A 20,151-nucleotide genomic window follows, 5' to 3' on the forward strand; every position below is an offset into this window, starting at 1 on the left:
TTATTTTCAAATGTTCCTTTAAAAGGCACTTCAAGAGACATTTTGATAGTTTTATTCCATTTTCTTCTCTACCCTAAAGTTTTTTCTTTCTCACAAAAGTTTTCCTTCTTAAAATAGCAAGGAAAAATAGAAATGAAATGAGCACTTATTTTTTCCACCAGAACAACCACTGCCATGACTAAGAGTATCAAGTCACTTTTACTCACTGAAATGACTAATCAGTTGCATTAATTTTAAGCAGCAATTTTCATATTCTGTTGTGCTTATTACAGTTATGCATTCTGGGCAGGACTGTAGCTATCAGAAGGATAGTGCTCGAGATAACATCTAGGTACTTATAGTTCCATGGCCCATAAAAGTATCACAGTAGAAATTACCACTGAATTTTTTTTAAAATTAGCTTTTTAACCTCTATCTTTCACTTTTAGTGATTTTTCAAGAAACATCTTAATACTACAAACTGCCAGTGTAAAATCTCCCCTTTTCCTTCTTTTCATTACTGCAACACTTAAAACAGAGCACATGCCAGTTCATGAACCATACAATAATTTTCCTCTGTCTTTTACATACACACACAAATTCTCATAACTATACAAGTGATCTGAAAGTTACTGTATATATTTGTGCTTAAATCAATCTCACTTATTATAAGTTGAAAGCAGAGAAGGCGATGGTTCATTTTTTAGAAATAAGACCATGGATAAGTCAATCCAAATTTTTGGGAAGCCAGAAACAGCATGTTTTAAAACCTCACCAGAAAATCTTTAAGAAGTGTCAGGAGCCAAATAATGCACTGCAACCAATTAGAGTATAATCCATGCAGGGCTCAAATCCAAGACTGAAAAATGTGGAGCGCTTGTCAGGTCTGCCACCAGCACTGAAACACTTACAGCAGGTTTGAGGATAAATAAGTGCATCCCCAGGAGGGAAATCACATCATTCCTATGGAGACTCTTGTTTCTGTCCCTTTGGCCTCATTTCTGGTGGCAAACCATGGTCTAGCATTGATCCCGAACAGACACGGATAGGAGCATCAATGCATCTCACTGGAATGGGTAAGAACACCTCCCAAAACACACACACAAACACACACACAGATTTTCCAATTGTTGTCTAGCCGCAGATACTGCAATTCCTGGATTTAGTTCCAATCCACTATCAGTGAAGTCTATCTGTCCCAGCCTTGAATCAGTTTCTAAAGTGTTTCTGTAAGAGCTGCACATCAAAAGCAGTTCATTTTAATCCACCTCCAAACTGGATTATAGTGCCTTGTATTTCACAATACATTTATTGGAAGGTGTCTTTTGGTTTTGTTTGGTTTACTGTCAAGATGGGCTGTTATTTCCTGGCTCAAGATATACAGTATTCATTTTCTGACTCAATAACTTAGGACCTCATCCCATGCATTCCGGGCTCAATTTCCATGTACTTCAGAAATGGAGTCACACTGAGGCCATACCATGACATAAGGGCACTTCCAGTAGGGGTCTGTTTGGCTCCATTTTGACAGCACATGAAAATGGAACTCAGAATACGTTTTCAGAATTTGTTTGCTACCAGACTCCAAATGATGAAAAATGGGGAAAGGAGGGATGGCTGGCCAGCCCAGAAGATGGACCTCAATGGTAGAAAATGAAGTAAGACTGTTCCCTCTGCTTTCCTTTTGCTCATGTGATGAGGGCCATAGGGGTGGATGCTTCAATTTTTCCAAAATATTGAAGTTAATTTTAAAGTGTTAAAATTTAGTTAAACTGAGACATTAGTCTAATACATTTATGGTTAATAGTATCTTCATTTATATAGTTTCCTGCTGATTTGTGATGCCCACTATTAATGTTCTCTCTGGCACTACATTGGCATCTGAATCTTAGACTGCATATATCTCTGAACTATATTGAAATAAAATGTAGAAAAATGAATATAGTCTGATAGCAGCAAACTAATATTAAAATGCAGTATGAGGGTAATAGTGGTTTCTTGCTTTTCAGATGTGGTTACCTGATTTGCAAAGACGCTGTATTAGATTCATCATACAGCACTGCAGGTATGGCATGAAAATGTGAAGTAAATGTAAGATAAAGTGGAATAGAAGGGTGGTTCTATTTATGAAAATTGAACTGTAATTTGGTTGCAACATAGAAATTCCTTCAGTTCTGTCTTATATACATTTAAAGAAGCCATAGTGTTGGCGCAATATATATATGACTTTATGTTTAAGAGAAAGAGAGTGGAGGGGGAGGAGTACTATTTTAAAGGTAACTATACTGAGGCAAATCTAAAACGAGTTCACATCTCAGTTTAATATTTGTGATTATGAATACTATTGGCTGTGCTCTCCTCACTGTATATAAACTCAGTGAAGCCCCAAATGTAGTTTTTTGATGATCTACAACACTCAGAGCTGCATGAACGGAATGGTATACCAAAAATAATAGGAGACATGAGCTCCAAGATCTGTAACTGAGCTGAGCTCCACATTTTAAGCCCCACTAACGTGATAAGCTTCAGTCCATAGCCTCGGGGTTTTAGGGAGGTTGAAAACTCTTCTACAGCAGTGCTAATGGATATTAGCTTGCAGACATAACCCCGGTTTTAAAGAACTTTTAAAAATACTTCGTATGATTAAAAAATCTGGAACCTCCCCCACCTTCTGTCCCAGGGAAATACAATTAAGGAAATCAGACACCGTGCATGGCATTATCCTTCAGAGAGCAGTTGGAATGGATTAAATGCTTCCTATATGACCTAGAAAACTGCTTTGAAAGCCTTCTCACCCAAGTCTAATCTTATGACAAGCATGGCAGTGTGACAGAACACAGTAAGAGAACTTAAAACATACACCTTACAGCTAGCAGCAAAAATAGACTAGTGGAGTTTGGGGAGCTGACTGTTGACCTCTATTCTAACACCTCTCCTGCATACAGATGATTTAGCAAATTATATTCACTTAGTAGGAAGCCTTTTGGTATCTCCTGGGGTTTGAACCCTTCATAAATACCAGGATCCATGGATGCTCAGTTACCATTATATACAATAGGGTAGTAAAATGGTATTTTCTATATAAAATGGCACAAGCTTTTTGGGATTTAAAAAAAAAAATTTTTCAAGCTGTGGGTGGTTGAATCCATTGATATGGAGGGCCACGTGTACTGCTAACTGGTGCGCTATTGTTCTTGTTGGTGGTTTGTGTTTTGAACCAGGAATGGGAACAGTCTTTAAAGGAGACTAGACATGAAGTGCAAGGAAGTGCTGCAGAGGGTTGCTGCCTGAGGTGAGAAGGTGAAATCACTGTAGAAATGAACAAGCTAGATACAGTTTTAAAAAACATGCTTCTCTTAAAAGCTTGTGTTTTCTATTAAACTTTTGGCTATTCTGAATTATTTACTTGCAGATGTTTGAACTGGCAGCCAAGGTTAACAATTCACTTCCACAAGCAAGAGAGAGCTGAATCCAGCATGCTTTTTCGCCTCCTGAATTGCTTTGTAGTCTGTGTGCCAAGGCTGCAAAGGAATGTAAAGAATGAAGTCCTGGACACAAATATCTAGAAAGGGAAGACAGATATCTATAAGAGAGTCACAGCAGATACTTAAATCATGAATGAGTCTCTCTACTTCGTAGTTTTGGTTACTGAGATTCCAGCAAGTAGAATAACCTGAATTCTTGCCTTTTATCTTCCAAGAGACTGCCCGATCTATACAGATAAACCCAATTATTAGTATCAACTAGAACAAGCCCGTTAAATTAATGAGGTTTACATAAGCATTGATTTAACAAGTCTCATCCATTCAATGGTACTCATATTCTAGTTGGGATTAATGACTGGATTTGACCCCATGTATGGCTCCACACATACACTTTCATTTGTCTTTTAGAGCACTGTTTCCCAACCTGTGTCTCATGGACCACCAGTGGTCTGCAAGAACTAAAGTACGGTCCGTAGCCTCACCGTTACTACACCGATTGGTCTTTCAAAACATTCTTATAGTGCCGAAGCATATTAAATATGGTTTTCTGCGGGCGAGCAGATGGTCACCACTGGATGGCATAGGTTGTGTATCAGAAACTAGAGCTGACGTGGTCTATCCAATGCAATTTTCTGAATCTGTTTGACACCAATTTAACTGTCATGGCTCAATGCTATGAGTCATGTCAGTTAAAGTAGCGTCAAGCTACATTAATTCTACAGTGTTAGATGCACCCTAGGATGACATCTTATGGGGAAGAAATGTCATAGCTTGTCTGGTTATTAAATTCTTGTTGATGTTGCAATTGTCACTGGATACAGTAAACATTTACAGTAAACCTCCAGACCTTGTGCTTTACAAAATTTGAGAACCCAACCTGGAAAGGAAAGACTGACCTGCTCCAGGTGGCTGGCTAGAGTTCATAAACACCCTTTTTATGGGTTCAATACAACCTTCCCTCTTTTTCTCCTCACAGTTTAATTTTCTCTTTCTTTTTCAGCACACTTTCATTTTGGCTCCTTCTTACATCTGTTTCCCTGGGCTGAAAAGAATATATTTACTTTGTACCATTACAGATTGGTGCTACAAATATGCACTTTATATCTGTTCCTGTACATCCCTGGTTATTATGCGGAGCTAAATGTATGTCATCTATTATTTGCTGTATCTGTTCAGTTGCACAGAGCTTGGAAACTTATTTGTATAAATTGGTGCATTAGACACTAACATTCTGGTCCTTTCAAAAACAAGATGCTAGTCATTATTTTCTATGTGTTTTTGTGAGAAATAGGTGCCTAATGCATTGCTTTTTATTATTTAAAACTTATTTTTTTATAAACAAGAGGACAAAAATTGTAAACACCTCTTCCAAACCTTTGTTCATTCTGCTTTAAAAACAAAAACAAAATGACATCACCAGTTATCATGCTATTTTGTAGAGATACTGTTGTCCTCTCAGTATCCCAAAAAGTAATATGGTACAAATAATATCATTCTTTGTGATCCATTACTGCATTTGCAGTATTCTATCCTCCATTAATTTCTCAAGGACTTAGGTGTGATCAAATGTTTTTCTTGTACTTAAGTACATATGTCAAAATATATATTTAATTTATGTATGCATGCATCCTGCCAACAGTAGAGACACATGTTGGCTACAGTATGTAGGTGTCGTGCAAATGTAAGGGGAAACCTCTGAGTCTATATAAAATAAGCAAGTAATCATATATATGTTTAAATATATAAATGAAAGATTTTCATGAGATACAATTATTTATATGTCTCTGTATCTCTTATAGGGGACTGATTTAACCCAAGCAAGGGCAAACCCAGGCCAGTGGGCTGTACATGGGGTTTCAGGTCCGATCCCTATCTGCTTTGGCCCTCTTCTCCACCTAGGAAAGTGATAGGGCGCTATCTCTCCAGGCAAAGAAGAGAAGAGTGTGGAGGAGAAGGCTGGCTGCTGCCAGAGAGATCTCTGGCAATGACCTGTCCCCTCCTCCTCCGTTTCTTCACCTAGGAGAGGGTTGGGCTGCCATCTACTAGGCAGAGAAGAGTGCATCAGTATATAGAATAAATAATAGAATTTTAGAGTTGGAAGAGACCACATGGGCCATCTAGTCCAACCCCTTGCCGTACAGAAAAAGCACAATCAAAGTACCCCTGGCCGATGGTCATCCAGCCATCATGGAGATCTTAGCTGAAACCAAAAGAAGCAGAACCAGTTCATTTCTGCACCTGCATAAAGACCTTTGGAAAAGATAGCCTCCTAAACATATCTTCAAAAGGAAAATAAATGTGATAATATGAATATTCCCTGGTCAACAGGGAGAAATGGAGTCCATGGACTTCATTCATTTGTAAAATAATTTGCATAGCACTGACATAAAGCAGTGTTAGCTTCTGAGATTCCCATAGTTTGAACACAAAGAGTCAGATCATATGCTGAGTGCTCTAAATTCTTAACTGACGCAATGAGACTTCTGTGTGCGGAGCCTATAAAAGATTCAGAAGACAGAACAGAGTGGCAATCTATGATTGCTAGGCACAGTGGCAAAAATCTCTCACCCAGCCACATAATATAGCATTCCAAATTTTCTTATTTGGAACGCTGCTTTTATTTCAATTAATTAGTTAGTTAAAACTTGAATACACCTTAATCAGAACTGAGAGTGATAACTATGAGTTAATGCTCGGTGGAATGAAAACAGACAAAGGTGACACAAGCATTCTGCACACTTCCTATCAACACTTAAGTCATACACACACACACACACACACACACAACTTACATATATAATCTATTTCTGTCTTCAAGGCTTAACAGCACATAACGTTAACTATGTGACTAACAACCACATCATGTAGCTTTAAAATTTAAATATTATGGTTTGCAGAAAGGTTGTTACCAACATAGGGGTAGATGTGATTTAAGCATTCACAGCTTCAGTCTCTGGGGAACACAGAAAAACAAAATATACACACACTTGCACACATGTCAGTTGCCTTTGGGGAAAAAACTCCTGCTGTTGCTAATGGGGTTTTTCTCCAATGCTAATTGTCTGGGGCCGTTACAGAAATTATGATTGGTGAGGAAAACCCCATAGCAGCAATTTATTTTCCCCACATTAAACGTGATTTTTAATCATGCCTTTATTGTCTCTAGCATTTACTAAGTCCTTGTACAGAACAGCCATTCATTTGACTCAGTCCAAAATGCACAGTAATTTGTTTGTTTATTCACTAACTACATGGCAAAGAGAACAGGATTTGTGATAACGCCAAAGTTATACTTCTGTCCTAAGCCACTTTGGAATCTAGAAAATCTGAGTAGAAAAATTAGAGCACAAAAACCATTTTTGGTTACACAAAATTTAAAAAACATGTTTCTAAAGATGTGTTCAAACATTTATCTCTTTCAACCGTGAAAAATACTTTCTGGCAGGGTGATAAAACTTGCAAATAGCTAACCACCAAGAGGTTGTATGTAAAATCGGGAAGCTTTACTAATTGATGAAGCGTTACTGAATATTGGAATGTTTAGAATATGTTAAGTGCATGGGTATCTTTGCTTTAAAAAACAGACCCGCCACATTTTTATAACTCCAAATCGAAATTTCTTCCAAAGTCATAATCTGTTTTTGAACACTTTCAGCTAACCACATGACAATTGGCTTATGACAATTGGTGCTTCAGTTGTCATAAACCCTATTAATACATCCTAAATCAAGATCATTAGTGTAAGGTTTCTCTATGTGTCAAGACTTTATAAAATGCTCATCTTTGGGAAATATGGGTCCTCTGTTATTCCTTGCAACTATAGAAATTTGTTCTGAACATGAGGAAGATGACAAAACCAACAACTGTGAAGAGCTGGTGGTGAAATTAGCATGCTCATTTTCCTTCAATGGACAGCAGGCATATTCCCCATTGATTTTTCCCCACATTTTGTTGTATTATAATCTAGAACTGGAACAAAATTTATTGAATTTTTTGTGTTCCAAGAAGATTATTTCATACCTTCACAGTGTACATCTACTTCTTTTCCAAGTTGTAAAACAACAAAAGAAGGAAAGATCAAAGTCAAGAAATTATTTTTTTTTCAAGGCACCAGATGTTTGTGTAAGTAAAATTTACAACAGATTGTCTAAATAGGCTGTACAGGATTACTCTGATAGATTAGAAAAACAGAAGTCATTCATAAAACCTCTAAAAGTTGAGGATTTTGTGAGTCGAATCCAACTGAATTTCAGATTGGATGAGGTCTCTGGGGAAATTCCTATGCATGTTGGGAGCAGATTTCAAAAATTTGGCATCTGAACATGCTAATAGTTGTCTTCCATGACCAACTCAACCAAGCAATTTAATTCAAGAGTTTAATTTCATTTGTTTAAATGTATTCAAAGCCAACAGAATAAATCGTGCGTCTTTAGCTAATTTCCACAACTTTAACAAAATATGTATTCTTGAATTTCTCATAAAAGGGAAGAGTACAAAAAAGATGATAGATAGATAGACAGATAGACAGATAGATAGACAGATAAACAGACAGACAGACAGACAGTAGGACTGTGCAAAGCTTTGGAGGTCTGTTTCATAATTCGGAGATTTGTATGATTCGTTAATACAAATCTCCAAATAACTAATCGGAACAGGACACCTCTGAAGCATTACGCAACTAAATGGAAGCTTCCAAAACATTTCAGGTAGATTTGTTGTTTTGGAGCATTTCAAGCTATGTTTTTTTTTTTAAATGTAGCATACTCTGTAATTGTCTGGGGTGGGAGGGGGCTGGGAGGGTGTGTGTGTGATGCGACTGACAATGACAGTTGCATGCTGTTTTTTTCTCCTTGTCAGCCAATCACATGGCTTTCTACAAAGCTGGTCTCCTCCTCTCAGCATCTTGTAGGTTTTTAAAAGTAATTTTTAATTGAAAAAAAACTTTGAAAAATTCTTTATAATCAATAGATGAATGAATCTTTTTGAAATGTTGCAGGATTGATGCCCTGCTTAGGTTGTCTCATTGTGAAGAAATTCAAGAGGATATCTCATGTAGTTTTTTTAAAAAAATATTTGTAAAAACTTTTTAAAATTTCTGAAAATCAGAGGATGAAACATCACAAGCTTAAAGTTGTTAGTGTTGCCTACAAATGTGCCAAGTTTCATCCTGATAGTCATAAAAATGACAGAAATGAAACTCAATGACAGAGAAATGAAACTCAATTTTCCCCTATTGCAGCTAATGGGACATCTAAACAAAACAATTATGAAGCTTCAGAGATTCAGATTATGAAACTAAACAAAGCCCCCTTTGAATCTTTACAAAATGAAGTGGGAGACATCCGAATCTCCAAAACAAATTACTAATCGGATTGCATCTGCTTTGCTCATCTCTAATAGATAGATCTCCTTCCCCTGCCCCTCCAAAACATAAACAATGTATATATACAAATAGGGTTTGGATATGTGCTAGGCGCAGCTGGCTTCTAAGGAGTCATTTATGTTTTTACTCACTGCTGAATGAGCCTCGACTTATCCATGGGTCATATCAAAATCCATAATTTTGACACCAAAACCTACCCTCAATTTATATATAGTGGGACAAAAGTCACAAAGGGTTTCAATAACACCTTTATTTTTTGTTTTTCACTTACAATACCTTAGAAACATATTCAATATATATAGGAAATTTACATTCCGTGTGAAAAATCAAATATTGGAAATGGCATCCAATACCAAAGCATAATATATAGCATATATAGGACCCCTTCATGACTTTTGGTCCACTCTCTATATGAAATAAGCATACAGCAGTATGTACAGTAGGTTAAATAAAGTTACCCTCATTCAACCCACTTTTTGTGCCTGTTCTTGTTATTCCGTAATTGGCTATCAACTAACTATTCAGATTCACAGAATGTTTGTATCATGTCATGTAAGAGTTGTACCCCCCAAAAGTTGTTTGTCTCTACATAAGACATATGCTAAGCAGTCTCCTAATAAGCTGTATGCCACAAACATTCTTGGAAATGTAATTCTTTACATTCATTTGTTTGTTGACGGAAACATTCATTAAAATTCTATCCTCTTCTAAAGGGGGTATTTTCTGATGTGGAAAATTTGAGAAACACAAGAAATGTTCATGTATTCATTGTTCTGATTCATGAGCCTAATTAAGGAAAATATATACTGATCCCCCCCCCCCCCGCCCCACAAAAAAGAACAAATCAAAAGCACACTCACATCTCCCAATGATTATATTAGATCTATTAATATAATTTGCATTATTTGTTGTTCAAGAGTATTATGTTGAATGGTATTATTTTTCCAAGCTCAGTTCATGCAAAGAGGGTGATGTGGAGATTCTTTCTTCCTCTCTGAGCCTCCAATAACTTTTCAAGAGTCTGGAAAGGGAGTTAGGATGTATACTTTTGGCAGATCCATTATGCATGCTGAAATCTGGATGTAAACCAGGATTTTTGAAACCGTGGAAGCTTAATACAAGATGATACCTTTTTCATGTTCCTAGACTTCATGTGGATATGTGGAATCATGGATCATAAAAACCCTACTATTTTTCAATGGGACAAACAATGGAGAGACTGAAAATAGCTTGTGAATAAGCTGCATATATCAGTTAGACAAATATGAGAGCAGTGCTGCATACAATATTCATATAGTACACTCCTATGGATTTACTTTACTGTAAATCCCACTATGTTTTGATTTGCTTCCCTAATATGTATATTTTAATATTACAGCTGAATACAGTAGCCTCTAATGTTTCATAGATGAAAACTAGGATTTGTGTGGTCCATGTTGAATTTTGATCACAATGGTAAACAGTTGATAATGAGAAAGATCATGTAACACTGGAGAGACTTCAACAGGGTGCTTTAGCATGCGTTTACTGGGAAGAGCAAGGTTTCACTCCTTCCCAACTAAGTGCAAATTACTTTTGCATTTTGAACTCAGTTTTCAAGAACAGAAGTAAGCCAAGGAGAATGAGATGAGAGAAACTGGAAAAAAGCACATGGAAAAGTGAGGTGACAGAGTAATAGTTGGGACCATTCATAAATCAGGGCATTTGACAGAAATGCAGACTTATCACACACCTGGGACAAAAATTTGTAAAGGTGCATTTAAACTGACATTAGTGCCATGGCTCAAGGTTATGAAACCCTGGGAGTTTTGGTTTTACATCATCTTTAGCCTTTTCTTCCTCACCAAATTACAAATTTGTAAGCTGCATTAATTCTACAGTGTAGATGAACACAGAGACATAAGTCTAAATATCAATGTATAATGTAGTGCTTTAAATACAGTAGGTCAATGTCATCTCCCAGTGTCCGTGAAAAGGACTGAAACTTGGGCACTACTTTTTTGGACTGCAAATGCCAAAAGCCGTTCGCCTGCACAGATTCCTATTGGGAATTTTGGAAAATGATTTTTTTCAAAGCCTTTAAACATCCTGGTTGGAACACATGGTTTATACAAAACTGCAGTTGTTTTTTTATTTTAAAAAAACATGTTTATGTTGAACATGTGTCAAACATCATTTTCGGTCTCTCCTTCCCCTCCCTTTTCTTTCTTTTTTTTGGTCCACGGTTACATTGGGCTTACCAAAAATTTAGGGCCACAAAGTAATTTTAAATTTAGCATGCTTGTAAAAAGATATTAATGCGCTGTTAATCTATTTCGTGTGGGAACTGAAAGCATAATATTGACAGTGGAACAAGGACAAATGGCTTTTCATGAATCCCATCATATGAAAAAAGGCATTCAGGCTATTATTCTGAAAGACAAGAGTGTCTTTTCTTAATACTGTATTAAAATTGTGAAAACATATTGTACAGATATGAAACTAATAAGGAAACATATAATTAAACTATAGTTAAACAATTGTTAACAAACATTTTATATTATTAATTTGATTTAATGTAATTTAATTTATATTCTGCCTTCCCCCTGGAATGGGTTGGAGTTCACTTTGGTTCGTTGAGGAACTCTCACAGAGAAATCAAATAAAGAATTGCACTCATTTTATATTGATTTTTCAGTGAGTGGAGTAATTATAAGAATTGGTATTCCGCTCACAGTTGCACGGCCTCTAGTAAAACAGCTAATACAACTAGCACAAGTGATAAAGTAGTTTAATGGAGACATAATGAATTGTATAATGTTTTACAGAATAGATTGCAAAACTTGTGAAACAGTTTTGTTAAAATTGTCATGGAAGACGTCTAAAAGTTGAATTGGACTTTGTGAGAACCTGGGATGTTTTTAAAGCAGTTGAAAAATTGGGATGACAAAGGATTAATTGGGACTGTTTCCGTCCGAATGAGACAGCTGGGGGGTAAGTGGTTACCAATGCATTAAAATGTATCCTAAACTGAATGGTATTTCACACAGTATGAACATTAGCTTTTATTCTAAAAGTGAAACAGTGGGATAGTATTCTTGAAATCAATAAATTCTCAGCACTTTAATAGCAAGCAGCAGTAGTATGTTATATTCAGTAACTTCCCATCATTTGAACGCTTACCACCTGTATTTACCATCTACTGAAGTGTATTGTCTCCACCCATGTGGCCCCCCACCCTCCTATGTATATTGTCTTTGATACTACTGACTGGTGGAAGAAGCAGGGGAGGAAACGGGCTGGAGCCTATGAAGAACAATGAGGAGGGGAGGGGGGATAAAGAAGGCCAAAGTAAGTGGCAAGAAAGAACACCAACATCTAAATCATCTGATGAAATAGAGGTTAAGACCCTGGTCAGGAACGGCGGCATGGAGGAGGGGAGATGTTCCACTAGCCGAGGGGCCCCCATAGAGGTCGTGGTGGGAAGGAGGAGATGCGGGAAAAGGAGACCTCAAATTCGGCCTAATTCGGACCACTTATCTAAAACATTAAAAATTCCAACTCGGTCTCCCAAGGTAAATTGGTGTAACCAGGTGAGCGGACCCTCTGGACTGAAGGTTGTGCTGTTGAACGCCAGATCTGTCAACGGAAAAACGACCTGGATCCAGGATTTAATCCTGGATGAGCGGGCAGATCTGGCGTGCATTACGGAGACCTGGTTGGAGGAAGCTGGAGGAGTAAATCTGACCCAGCTTTGTCCCCCGGGCTTCTCCGTGCAGCACCAACCAAGATCCGGAGGGCGGGGAGGCGGGGTCGCAGTGGTCTATAGAGATTCCATCCATCTGATCAGGTGCCCCATCCCGCAGACCGCAAATTTCGAAAGCGTCTACCTGAGGGTGGGTGACCGGGACAGTATAGGGATTCTGTTAGTGTACCGTCCACCTCGCTGCACTACAGTCTCCCTACCTGAGCTAGCGGGGGTGGTCTCGAGCCTGGCGTTGAAGTCTCAACAGCTCCTTGTGCTGGGAGACTTCAACGTCCATGCCGAGGCAGCCCTCACAGGTGCGGCTCAGGACTTCATGTCTGCCATGGCAACCATGGGGCTGTCCCAACAAATATCTGGCCCCACCCACTGTGCTGGACACACATTGGACTTGGTTTTCTGCCAGGGATGGGAACAGGGTGGCGGTGTTGAGGAGTTGTCCACCTCTCCGTTGCCATGGACCGACCACTTCCTGATCAGATTTAGGCTCACTGCGCCCCCTAACCTCTGCAAAGGTGGAGGACCTATTAAGATGGTCCGCCCCAGGAGGTTGATGGATCCGAAGGGATTCCTGACGGCTCTTGGGGATTTTCCCGCCACCTCGGTAGGTGACCATGTCGAAGCCTTGGTGGCTCTCTGGAATGGGGAGATGGCCAGGGCTATTGACATGATTGCTCCGGAACGTCCCCTCTCAAGGGGGACTCCTGTTCCGCACCACAACCTTTGACTTGTGGGGTGCCACAGGGTTCCATACTGTCCCCCATGCTGTTTAATATCTACATGAAGCTGCTGGGTGAGATCATCCGGAGTTTCGGGGTGCGGTGTCATCTGTACGCAGATGATGTCCAACTCTGTCACTCCTTCCCACCTGCTACTAAGGAGGCTGTCGAGGTCCTGAACCGGTGCCTGGCCGCTGTAACGGTCTGGATGAGGGCGAACAAACTGAAATTAAATCCAGACAAGACAGAGGTACTCCTGGTCAGTCACAGGGCCGAACGGGATATAGGGTTACAGCCTGTGCTGGATGGGGTCGCACTCCCCTTGAAGGCGCAGGTTCGCAGCTTGGGTGTGACCCTGGACTCATCGTTGAGCCTGGACCCCCAGGTTTCAGCGGTGACCAGGGGAGCATTTGCACAGCTCAGGCTCGTGCGCCAGCTGTGCCCGTATCTCGGGAAGTCTGACTTGGCCATGGTGGTACACGCTCTTGTCACATCCCGCCTGGATTACTGCAACGCTCTCTACGTGGGGCTGCCCTTGAAGACGGCCCGGAAGCTTCAGCTGGTTCAGCGTGCGGCAGCCATGTTACTAACTGGAGCGGGTGGCAGGGAGCACACAACGCCCTTGTTGTCCCAGCTCCACTGGCTGCCGATTTGCTACCGGACCCAATTCAAGGTGCTGGTCTTGGCCTACAAAGCCCTAAACGGTTCCGGCCCAAAATACCTTTCCGACCGCATCTTGGCCTACGAGCCCACGAGGACCTTGAGATCGTCTGGGGAGGCCCTTCTCTCGGTCCCGCCTGCGTCACAGGCGCGGCTAGCGGGGACGAGGGAGAGGGCCTTCTCGGTGGTGGCCCCCCGGCTGTGGAACACTCTCCCTGCTCACATCAGACAGGCGCCCTCCCTCATGTCCTTTCGGAGAAGCCTCAAGACATGGCTGTTCGAGAGGGCATTTAATTAAGTGCTAACAACAAGACAATATGGTAATGAGAACTGGAATGGAACAAGGAATATGAGATTGGCTATGATTCCACTAAGAGACAAAGCGGATTTTTAGTGTAGTTTGTAATTTGTTGTATTGTTTATATGTTGTTGAAATGGATTTTGTAACTGTCTTCTATGTGTACTGTACACCGCCATGAGTCGCCCTTATGGGCTGAGAATGGCGGTTAATAAGTGCATCAAATAAATAAATAAATAAATAAATAAATCTACCCCTCTGAAATGTAAACTTTTACTCCTGCAGATCTTTGTCTATCTTCTCTTTCTGCTACTCCATTCTATCACTTCAACCAAAAATGAAACTAGCTTAGTTCTATGTTTATTTAGAACCCACAATGGTTCTCAACCTGTGGGTCCCCAGATGTTTTGGCTTTCAACTCCTAGAAATCCAAATAGCTGGTAAAGCGGCTGGAATTTCTGGAAGTTGAAAGCCAAAACACCTGGGTACCACAGGTTGAAAACCACTGCCTTGGGAAGCTTTTCTTTCCTTTGCAAGCTTGTGCAGTATCTCATGGAATGGCTATGGTAGCACTTGAAGAAGCAGAATCCAAGTACTGAATTTGATACTTGTGCAAGAATGAAGATGGGGCTTTCACATGAAGTGGAGGTTTGTCCTAATGTTAGTGCCTGTGCCTTTCTGTGTTTCTTACTATATAGTGTAGGAATGTTGAACTGCAGATCATAGAATCATAGAGTTGGAACAGACCACAAGGGCCATTCAATCAATCCTCTGTCATTCAGGAACATACAATCAAGGCACCTCCTACAGATGGCCAACCACCCCCTTCTTGAAATCCTCAGGAGAAGACTCCAAAACCAGACTCAAGGTGGTTTTGACTGTCAGTCCTCATGCTACCATGGAAGTGGGAGGGAGTCTTGATAGCCAGTCTTACCAGCCCCTTCCTGTTCTTGTCATAATGGTAGCCACCTGGTGCAACATGGCTAGTGTCCATCACTCTTCACCTGGAGTGATGTCAGCTGGATGCCAGAGCAGTGCCAGGGAGGCGGAGGGAAAAGAGCAATCAACCCCCCCCTTTCCCCTCCCTTCTCCAATCACTGTTTCAACCTGGCCAACGCTACTCTAGGTGACAAGCAACAGACACTAGCCATGTCACGCCCAGTGGCTGATCCTAAGACAAGAACGGAGTAAGGGGATAATGAATGACATCCTATGTCTCTGGCCCACCTAAGCCTAGGAAATATGGAAGCAGCTGAGGTCAGTTCCATCTTGGAACTGTTTACACAGGCCCAAAGTTGTGGTTTGTTCTGGAATTTGGGGAAAAATTTAGAGCAACTCAAAACTTTTGTTCAAGGCTGAATTAAGCAGCCTTGGCCCATGTTGACTTAAACCAGTTCATGTATCAGGCAACTGCTACAGAGCTATCTCTCCCCCTGCCTCAATAAAGGGTCAGTGTAGATGTGCCTTGAGTTTGTTTCTTTAACCATTACTTTCTTTACTCATTATTAGCGTCATTGTTGCACACCGGCAACAAGTGTCAAATGTTTTATTCAGGTCTAAGATCAAGACACATAATTTAAAGGCCAAATTCTCCTCTACAAATCTACCCTCAGAGGCTTCGAGTTCACACCCTGCATTGTTGCCATAGGAGGTACAATGTGTGTGTGTGTGTGTGTGTGTGTGTGTGTGTGTGTGTGTGAGGGGGGGGGGGGGTCCTCAGAATCATGGAAATCCGATGTGAAAGAGGTTTTCTTCAGACATCTGGGGCTACCTAACAGTCAATTTTAAATGATATAATGCAATCAGTATTGTTTCCAGATTCTTTTGTGCCCATTATTTTATGTTGTTTTATTAGCTTTTTAAAATAATGTCTATTTCATGCTGCTACTTTTAAAAAGAGAGAGAGAGAATTGCCCCATTTTAATCAGGAAGATTCCGTTAATCATGTGGAACTCTGGCCAACCTTTTTTGGTGTATTAAAACCAACACAGCATCAAAGCAGTGCACCCCATAAACAATTTAACAATGAAGAGATTTGGAAGTAAACCTCAACCAAATTCCATCCACGTGTTACATATATGCGTGTGTGTGTTTTCATGTCAGGAGTAACATATACATATATTTCAAAAACTTACTTTCCGATATTAACTTTGGGCAAGCACCCATATTTACATCAATAGCTGCAAGCCTTACTGAAAAATGGCATCACGCAACAGAAGTGGCACAGCATAGTTTACAAGCACTTAAGCTGGAGCTGAATGAGTGAAATGTAAGGGGATATTTGCCAAGCTACTTGACACTTTCAAGTCAGCTTAATCAGATACCCTTTCGTTTCCTGTAGTGGGGAGACAGAAGTTCTGCTACTCCCTGTATACTAAGAGTCTATTTACATATTCTAAGTGAACGTACAAGTCATGTTACATCTGGCTAGACTCCTGTACTTCTTAAAACCACATAATCTGACAGGATAGGAAAAGATGAAGGCAGGGGGAAAAAAAGATTTATTAAACACAGAGAACCTGGGCAGCTGAGATAAAGATATTCTAATGGCAAACATTTGGATCCCTTGACTTATTTCTTTATTATACATCCTTAAGATATTACTGCAGCAGCAGTTCAATGCCAGCAGTAAAATGTATACATATTAGGTGGGCATACCCACTTTGGAGGAAAGATTTATTCTCAACCCAACATCATATCCTACAAACACCAAAAAAGGGTTTGGGAACTGAAGCCAGTTTGAGTGAAGATAAAAAGAAAACAGCAAGAAAAAGTAGTGCATGCAAGCCAGTTTCCTTTTAAATTTACACTCACAATCCCAAGGCCAGTAGTTGGGGATTTCAAAAGTTTGGAGATTTGGGAGCTGGGAAAGAATATTTGAGTGCGAAAATCTATAGTGTATTGTCGAAGGCTTTCATGGTCAGAATCACTGGGTTGTTGTGAGTTTTCTGGGCTTTCTGAGTTTTCTGTTTCAGAAGCATTCTCTCCTGACGATTCACCTGCAACTATGGCAGGGACCACCCAACAAAGGATTTCTCTGGGCAGTAAGTAAGAAGCCATTCTAAACCAAGAAACTGCTAGGCCATCAAATGCTAATCAAGGTGACCAATTGAAACATTCACACCTACCTCCAGCAGACAAGAGTTCTTTCTCCTACCCTGGACTTTCCACAGATATATAAACCAAATTTTCCTAGTTTCCAACAGACTTCACAACCTTTGAGGATGCCTGCCATAGATGCAGGCAAAATGTCAGGAGAGAATGCTTCTGGAACATGGCCATACAGCCTGGAAAACTCACAACAACCAAAAATCTATAATGCTTTTGGATATGTGTATGACCACCTACAAGAATCAAAGCTCTGGGTGTTCCCTATACAAGTATAAACCAAATAAGTGAAGATGAGAGGATTAAACAAGTTTATTTAATTTCAATATTATGAAGAAAGAATACTGTTTCATAAATATTCCAATTCCAGTTCCCCTTTCCCATATAAACAATAATCTGAAAAGCACTGACCAGCCACCTATGCAAAAGTAGTACAGATATACATTCTGTAACTCACAATCTTTCTGGAGATGTGAAAAACTCTTCTTTTCTGCACGTGGATGTTCTTAACTGCCATTAAATGTTTTTTTTAAGAAAATTTTTATATTGTCCTGAAAATGGGATTGAATTTTTGTATATTCTGACCAGTTTGCAAATTAATGCATTTCATTTCCATCAAGTTAAATTTTGATTTCTTTTCTTTTTTAAAAAAAATCTGATTATCTTTTCCCATGACAATCTGATGACATTCAAGTCTCATATGACTATTCAATGTTACGAGAAATGTCGTTCTTTGAAGGGTGGCATTACAAAAACAAAGGAAAATCTGCAGAAAAGGCAACTAGATCAACACAACCAAAAGCAAAGGCAGAGAAATATAAAACAATGTGAATGTGGGGGAAAAGAAGGAATGTTTTTAAAAAATCCAGAAAGTCCAAATGAGAAATTATATATTACTTACCGAGAGTCTCTGATCAGAGGTGCATTTCCTAATTTAAAACAGAGTTTTCCAGTTCCACATGACATCTGCCTCAAAGAAAAGCTTTCCGCTAAATCAAAACCTGAAAAAAAATATGATAGAGAAATATAATTTATTGTTCATTTAATGTTGTTTAACAAGAATGGAGGAAATAATTGATTTCTTCCATAAAAGTATTCATTCTGCCACAGTAACAACTGAGAGGCTATTTCAGTTCCTACAGATTTGAACACAGAAATATCTAGGTCTCATTTTCTCTGTAGATGGTATATCAGTTTGAAATTTCCCCAGCACTTGGCAACCTCCAAAGAATGCACTCCTTGCTTCATTTTGCCATCTGAATGAATGTGAATAAAAGTGTTTTTCTCTAGAAATGAATACTAATCCCAGGCTAATTATAACAAGCATGAATGGAAAATTAAAGAATGAATGCAAGTGTCTTTGCTATGCCACTGTGAAATACCGTAATATGCTCTTCATTATCGGGGGGGAGGGGGGGGGTTACAGAGAAGGGATAGACAGATGGATGGACACTTTTCTAAAAACTAAATGCATTGGTACATTTTCAAAATCTCAACTGTATGTTCAAATCACCTGGGATTCAGTACTGTTTTGTGTATGGAAAGTTGACAACAGACTGTAGATTAATGACCATCTGTTTTGAATATAGCACATGCAGTATATAAAATTCCAGTTCAGGATTTCCACAAAGGTCTCGAAGTTTCCAAGTCAAAATATTTTACCTAGGGATGGTCTCTGGTGATATCAGTAAGTGCCATGCACTGTCAACCACAATTTGTTATTCAAACACAAATAGGGAGAAAGAGTGAAAGGGAAAGAAAGTATGTTTTTCTGTTTGGAAATTCAGACAGAGATTTTAGTTAAAGGGTGTTTTAACAAGATGAATGAGGAAATTATTCCTTGTCAACTGTTTATTATGATAGAGGTTAGAACATCTGCAATTTTATCCCACATGCAGGAGGGAAGGGGTGGGGAAGCAGAGGAAAGTAAGGGAAAGTGTCCTTAGTAGTGGTGATGCGACTTATCCCAGCAAGATCAATCTTTGGGGATGGCCAGCCATCCCAAGATGTTTCCCGGCTTTCCTTCGCTTCCTGCTGCTGTCTTCTATCAGGAGTCGAGGGAACACCCGACTTCTGAAAACAGATTTTTCCCTCCATCTTTGCATGCTGGAGAGACAGATTTCAATGCACAGCTACTAGAAGTGGGAGGGCATCATGGGAAGACCCATGTTGGACTCTGTTACACTAGTGGACGAAGACAATGAGAAAATGGGGGGATTTTAGGGTGGGAAAAGGTCCTTAATATAGCCTTGCCTTGCCAGAAGGTGGTTACAGAGCAGATGATGAAGAGGGACTGGGAATGTTTCCACCGGCTGAATAGCCTATATTCACTGTGAAGTTGCTCCTGGCTGTTTCTGTGATATCCAGGGACTTCTAGTAAACTGGGGTAAACCGATTTAGCCCCGTATTAAGAAAAGTTTAGGGTAAAGTTCAGTTGAAACTCTGTGAGCAGCCTCACAGTGCAGACTGGTCCACTGTCCATATGGGCCTCAACCATCCCTGTCCACCTGTGTTCATCAGTTCAGGGAAAAGGGGACATATTGTATATCACCTTTTCAGTAGTCAGTGTGGGGCATCATTTATGGATAGGTGCTCCCATAGAGCTCTGCTGCCATCAGTCAACAGTGATAGGGACTGTAAAGTGACATTGGGTCAAAGCGGTCTCTGCCCAACTGGAACATGTAGACTCTGCCCTTCTGCTAGTGTGGGAAGGGGATAGAATCCATGCCTGCTTTCAAAGTCCCTGAGGCCCATTCAGAGCATTTCTGTTCCAGACT

At 39.8% G+C, this 20,151-nt stretch overlaps 1 protein-coding gene across 3 annotated transcripts in view; it reads right to left on the reverse strand.

Moving 5' to 3' along the window:
* COL19A1 (collagen type XIX alpha 1 chain) overlaps positions 1–20,151 on the reverse strand; it is a 232,558-nt gene that overhangs the window by 186,969 nt on the left and 25,438 nt on the right. For all 3 annotated transcript variants that reach the window (XM_067467964.1, XM_060752836.2, XM_067467969.1), the window contains exon 3: positions 18,276–18,375. In XM_067467964.1, the coding sequence (XP_067324065.1) occupies positions 18,276–18,375 (100 nt within the window). The remainder of the gene's footprint in view (positions 1–18,275; positions 18,376–20,151) is intronic.

This window comes from Anolis sagrei, chromosome 1 (genome assembly GCF_037176765.1).
Source record: "Anolis sagrei isolate rAnoSag1 chromosome 1, rAnoSag1.mat, whole genome shotgun sequence".
Taxonomy (NCBI): domain Eukaryota; kingdom Metazoa; phylum Chordata; class Lepidosauria; order Squamata; family Dactyloidae; genus Anolis; species Anolis sagrei.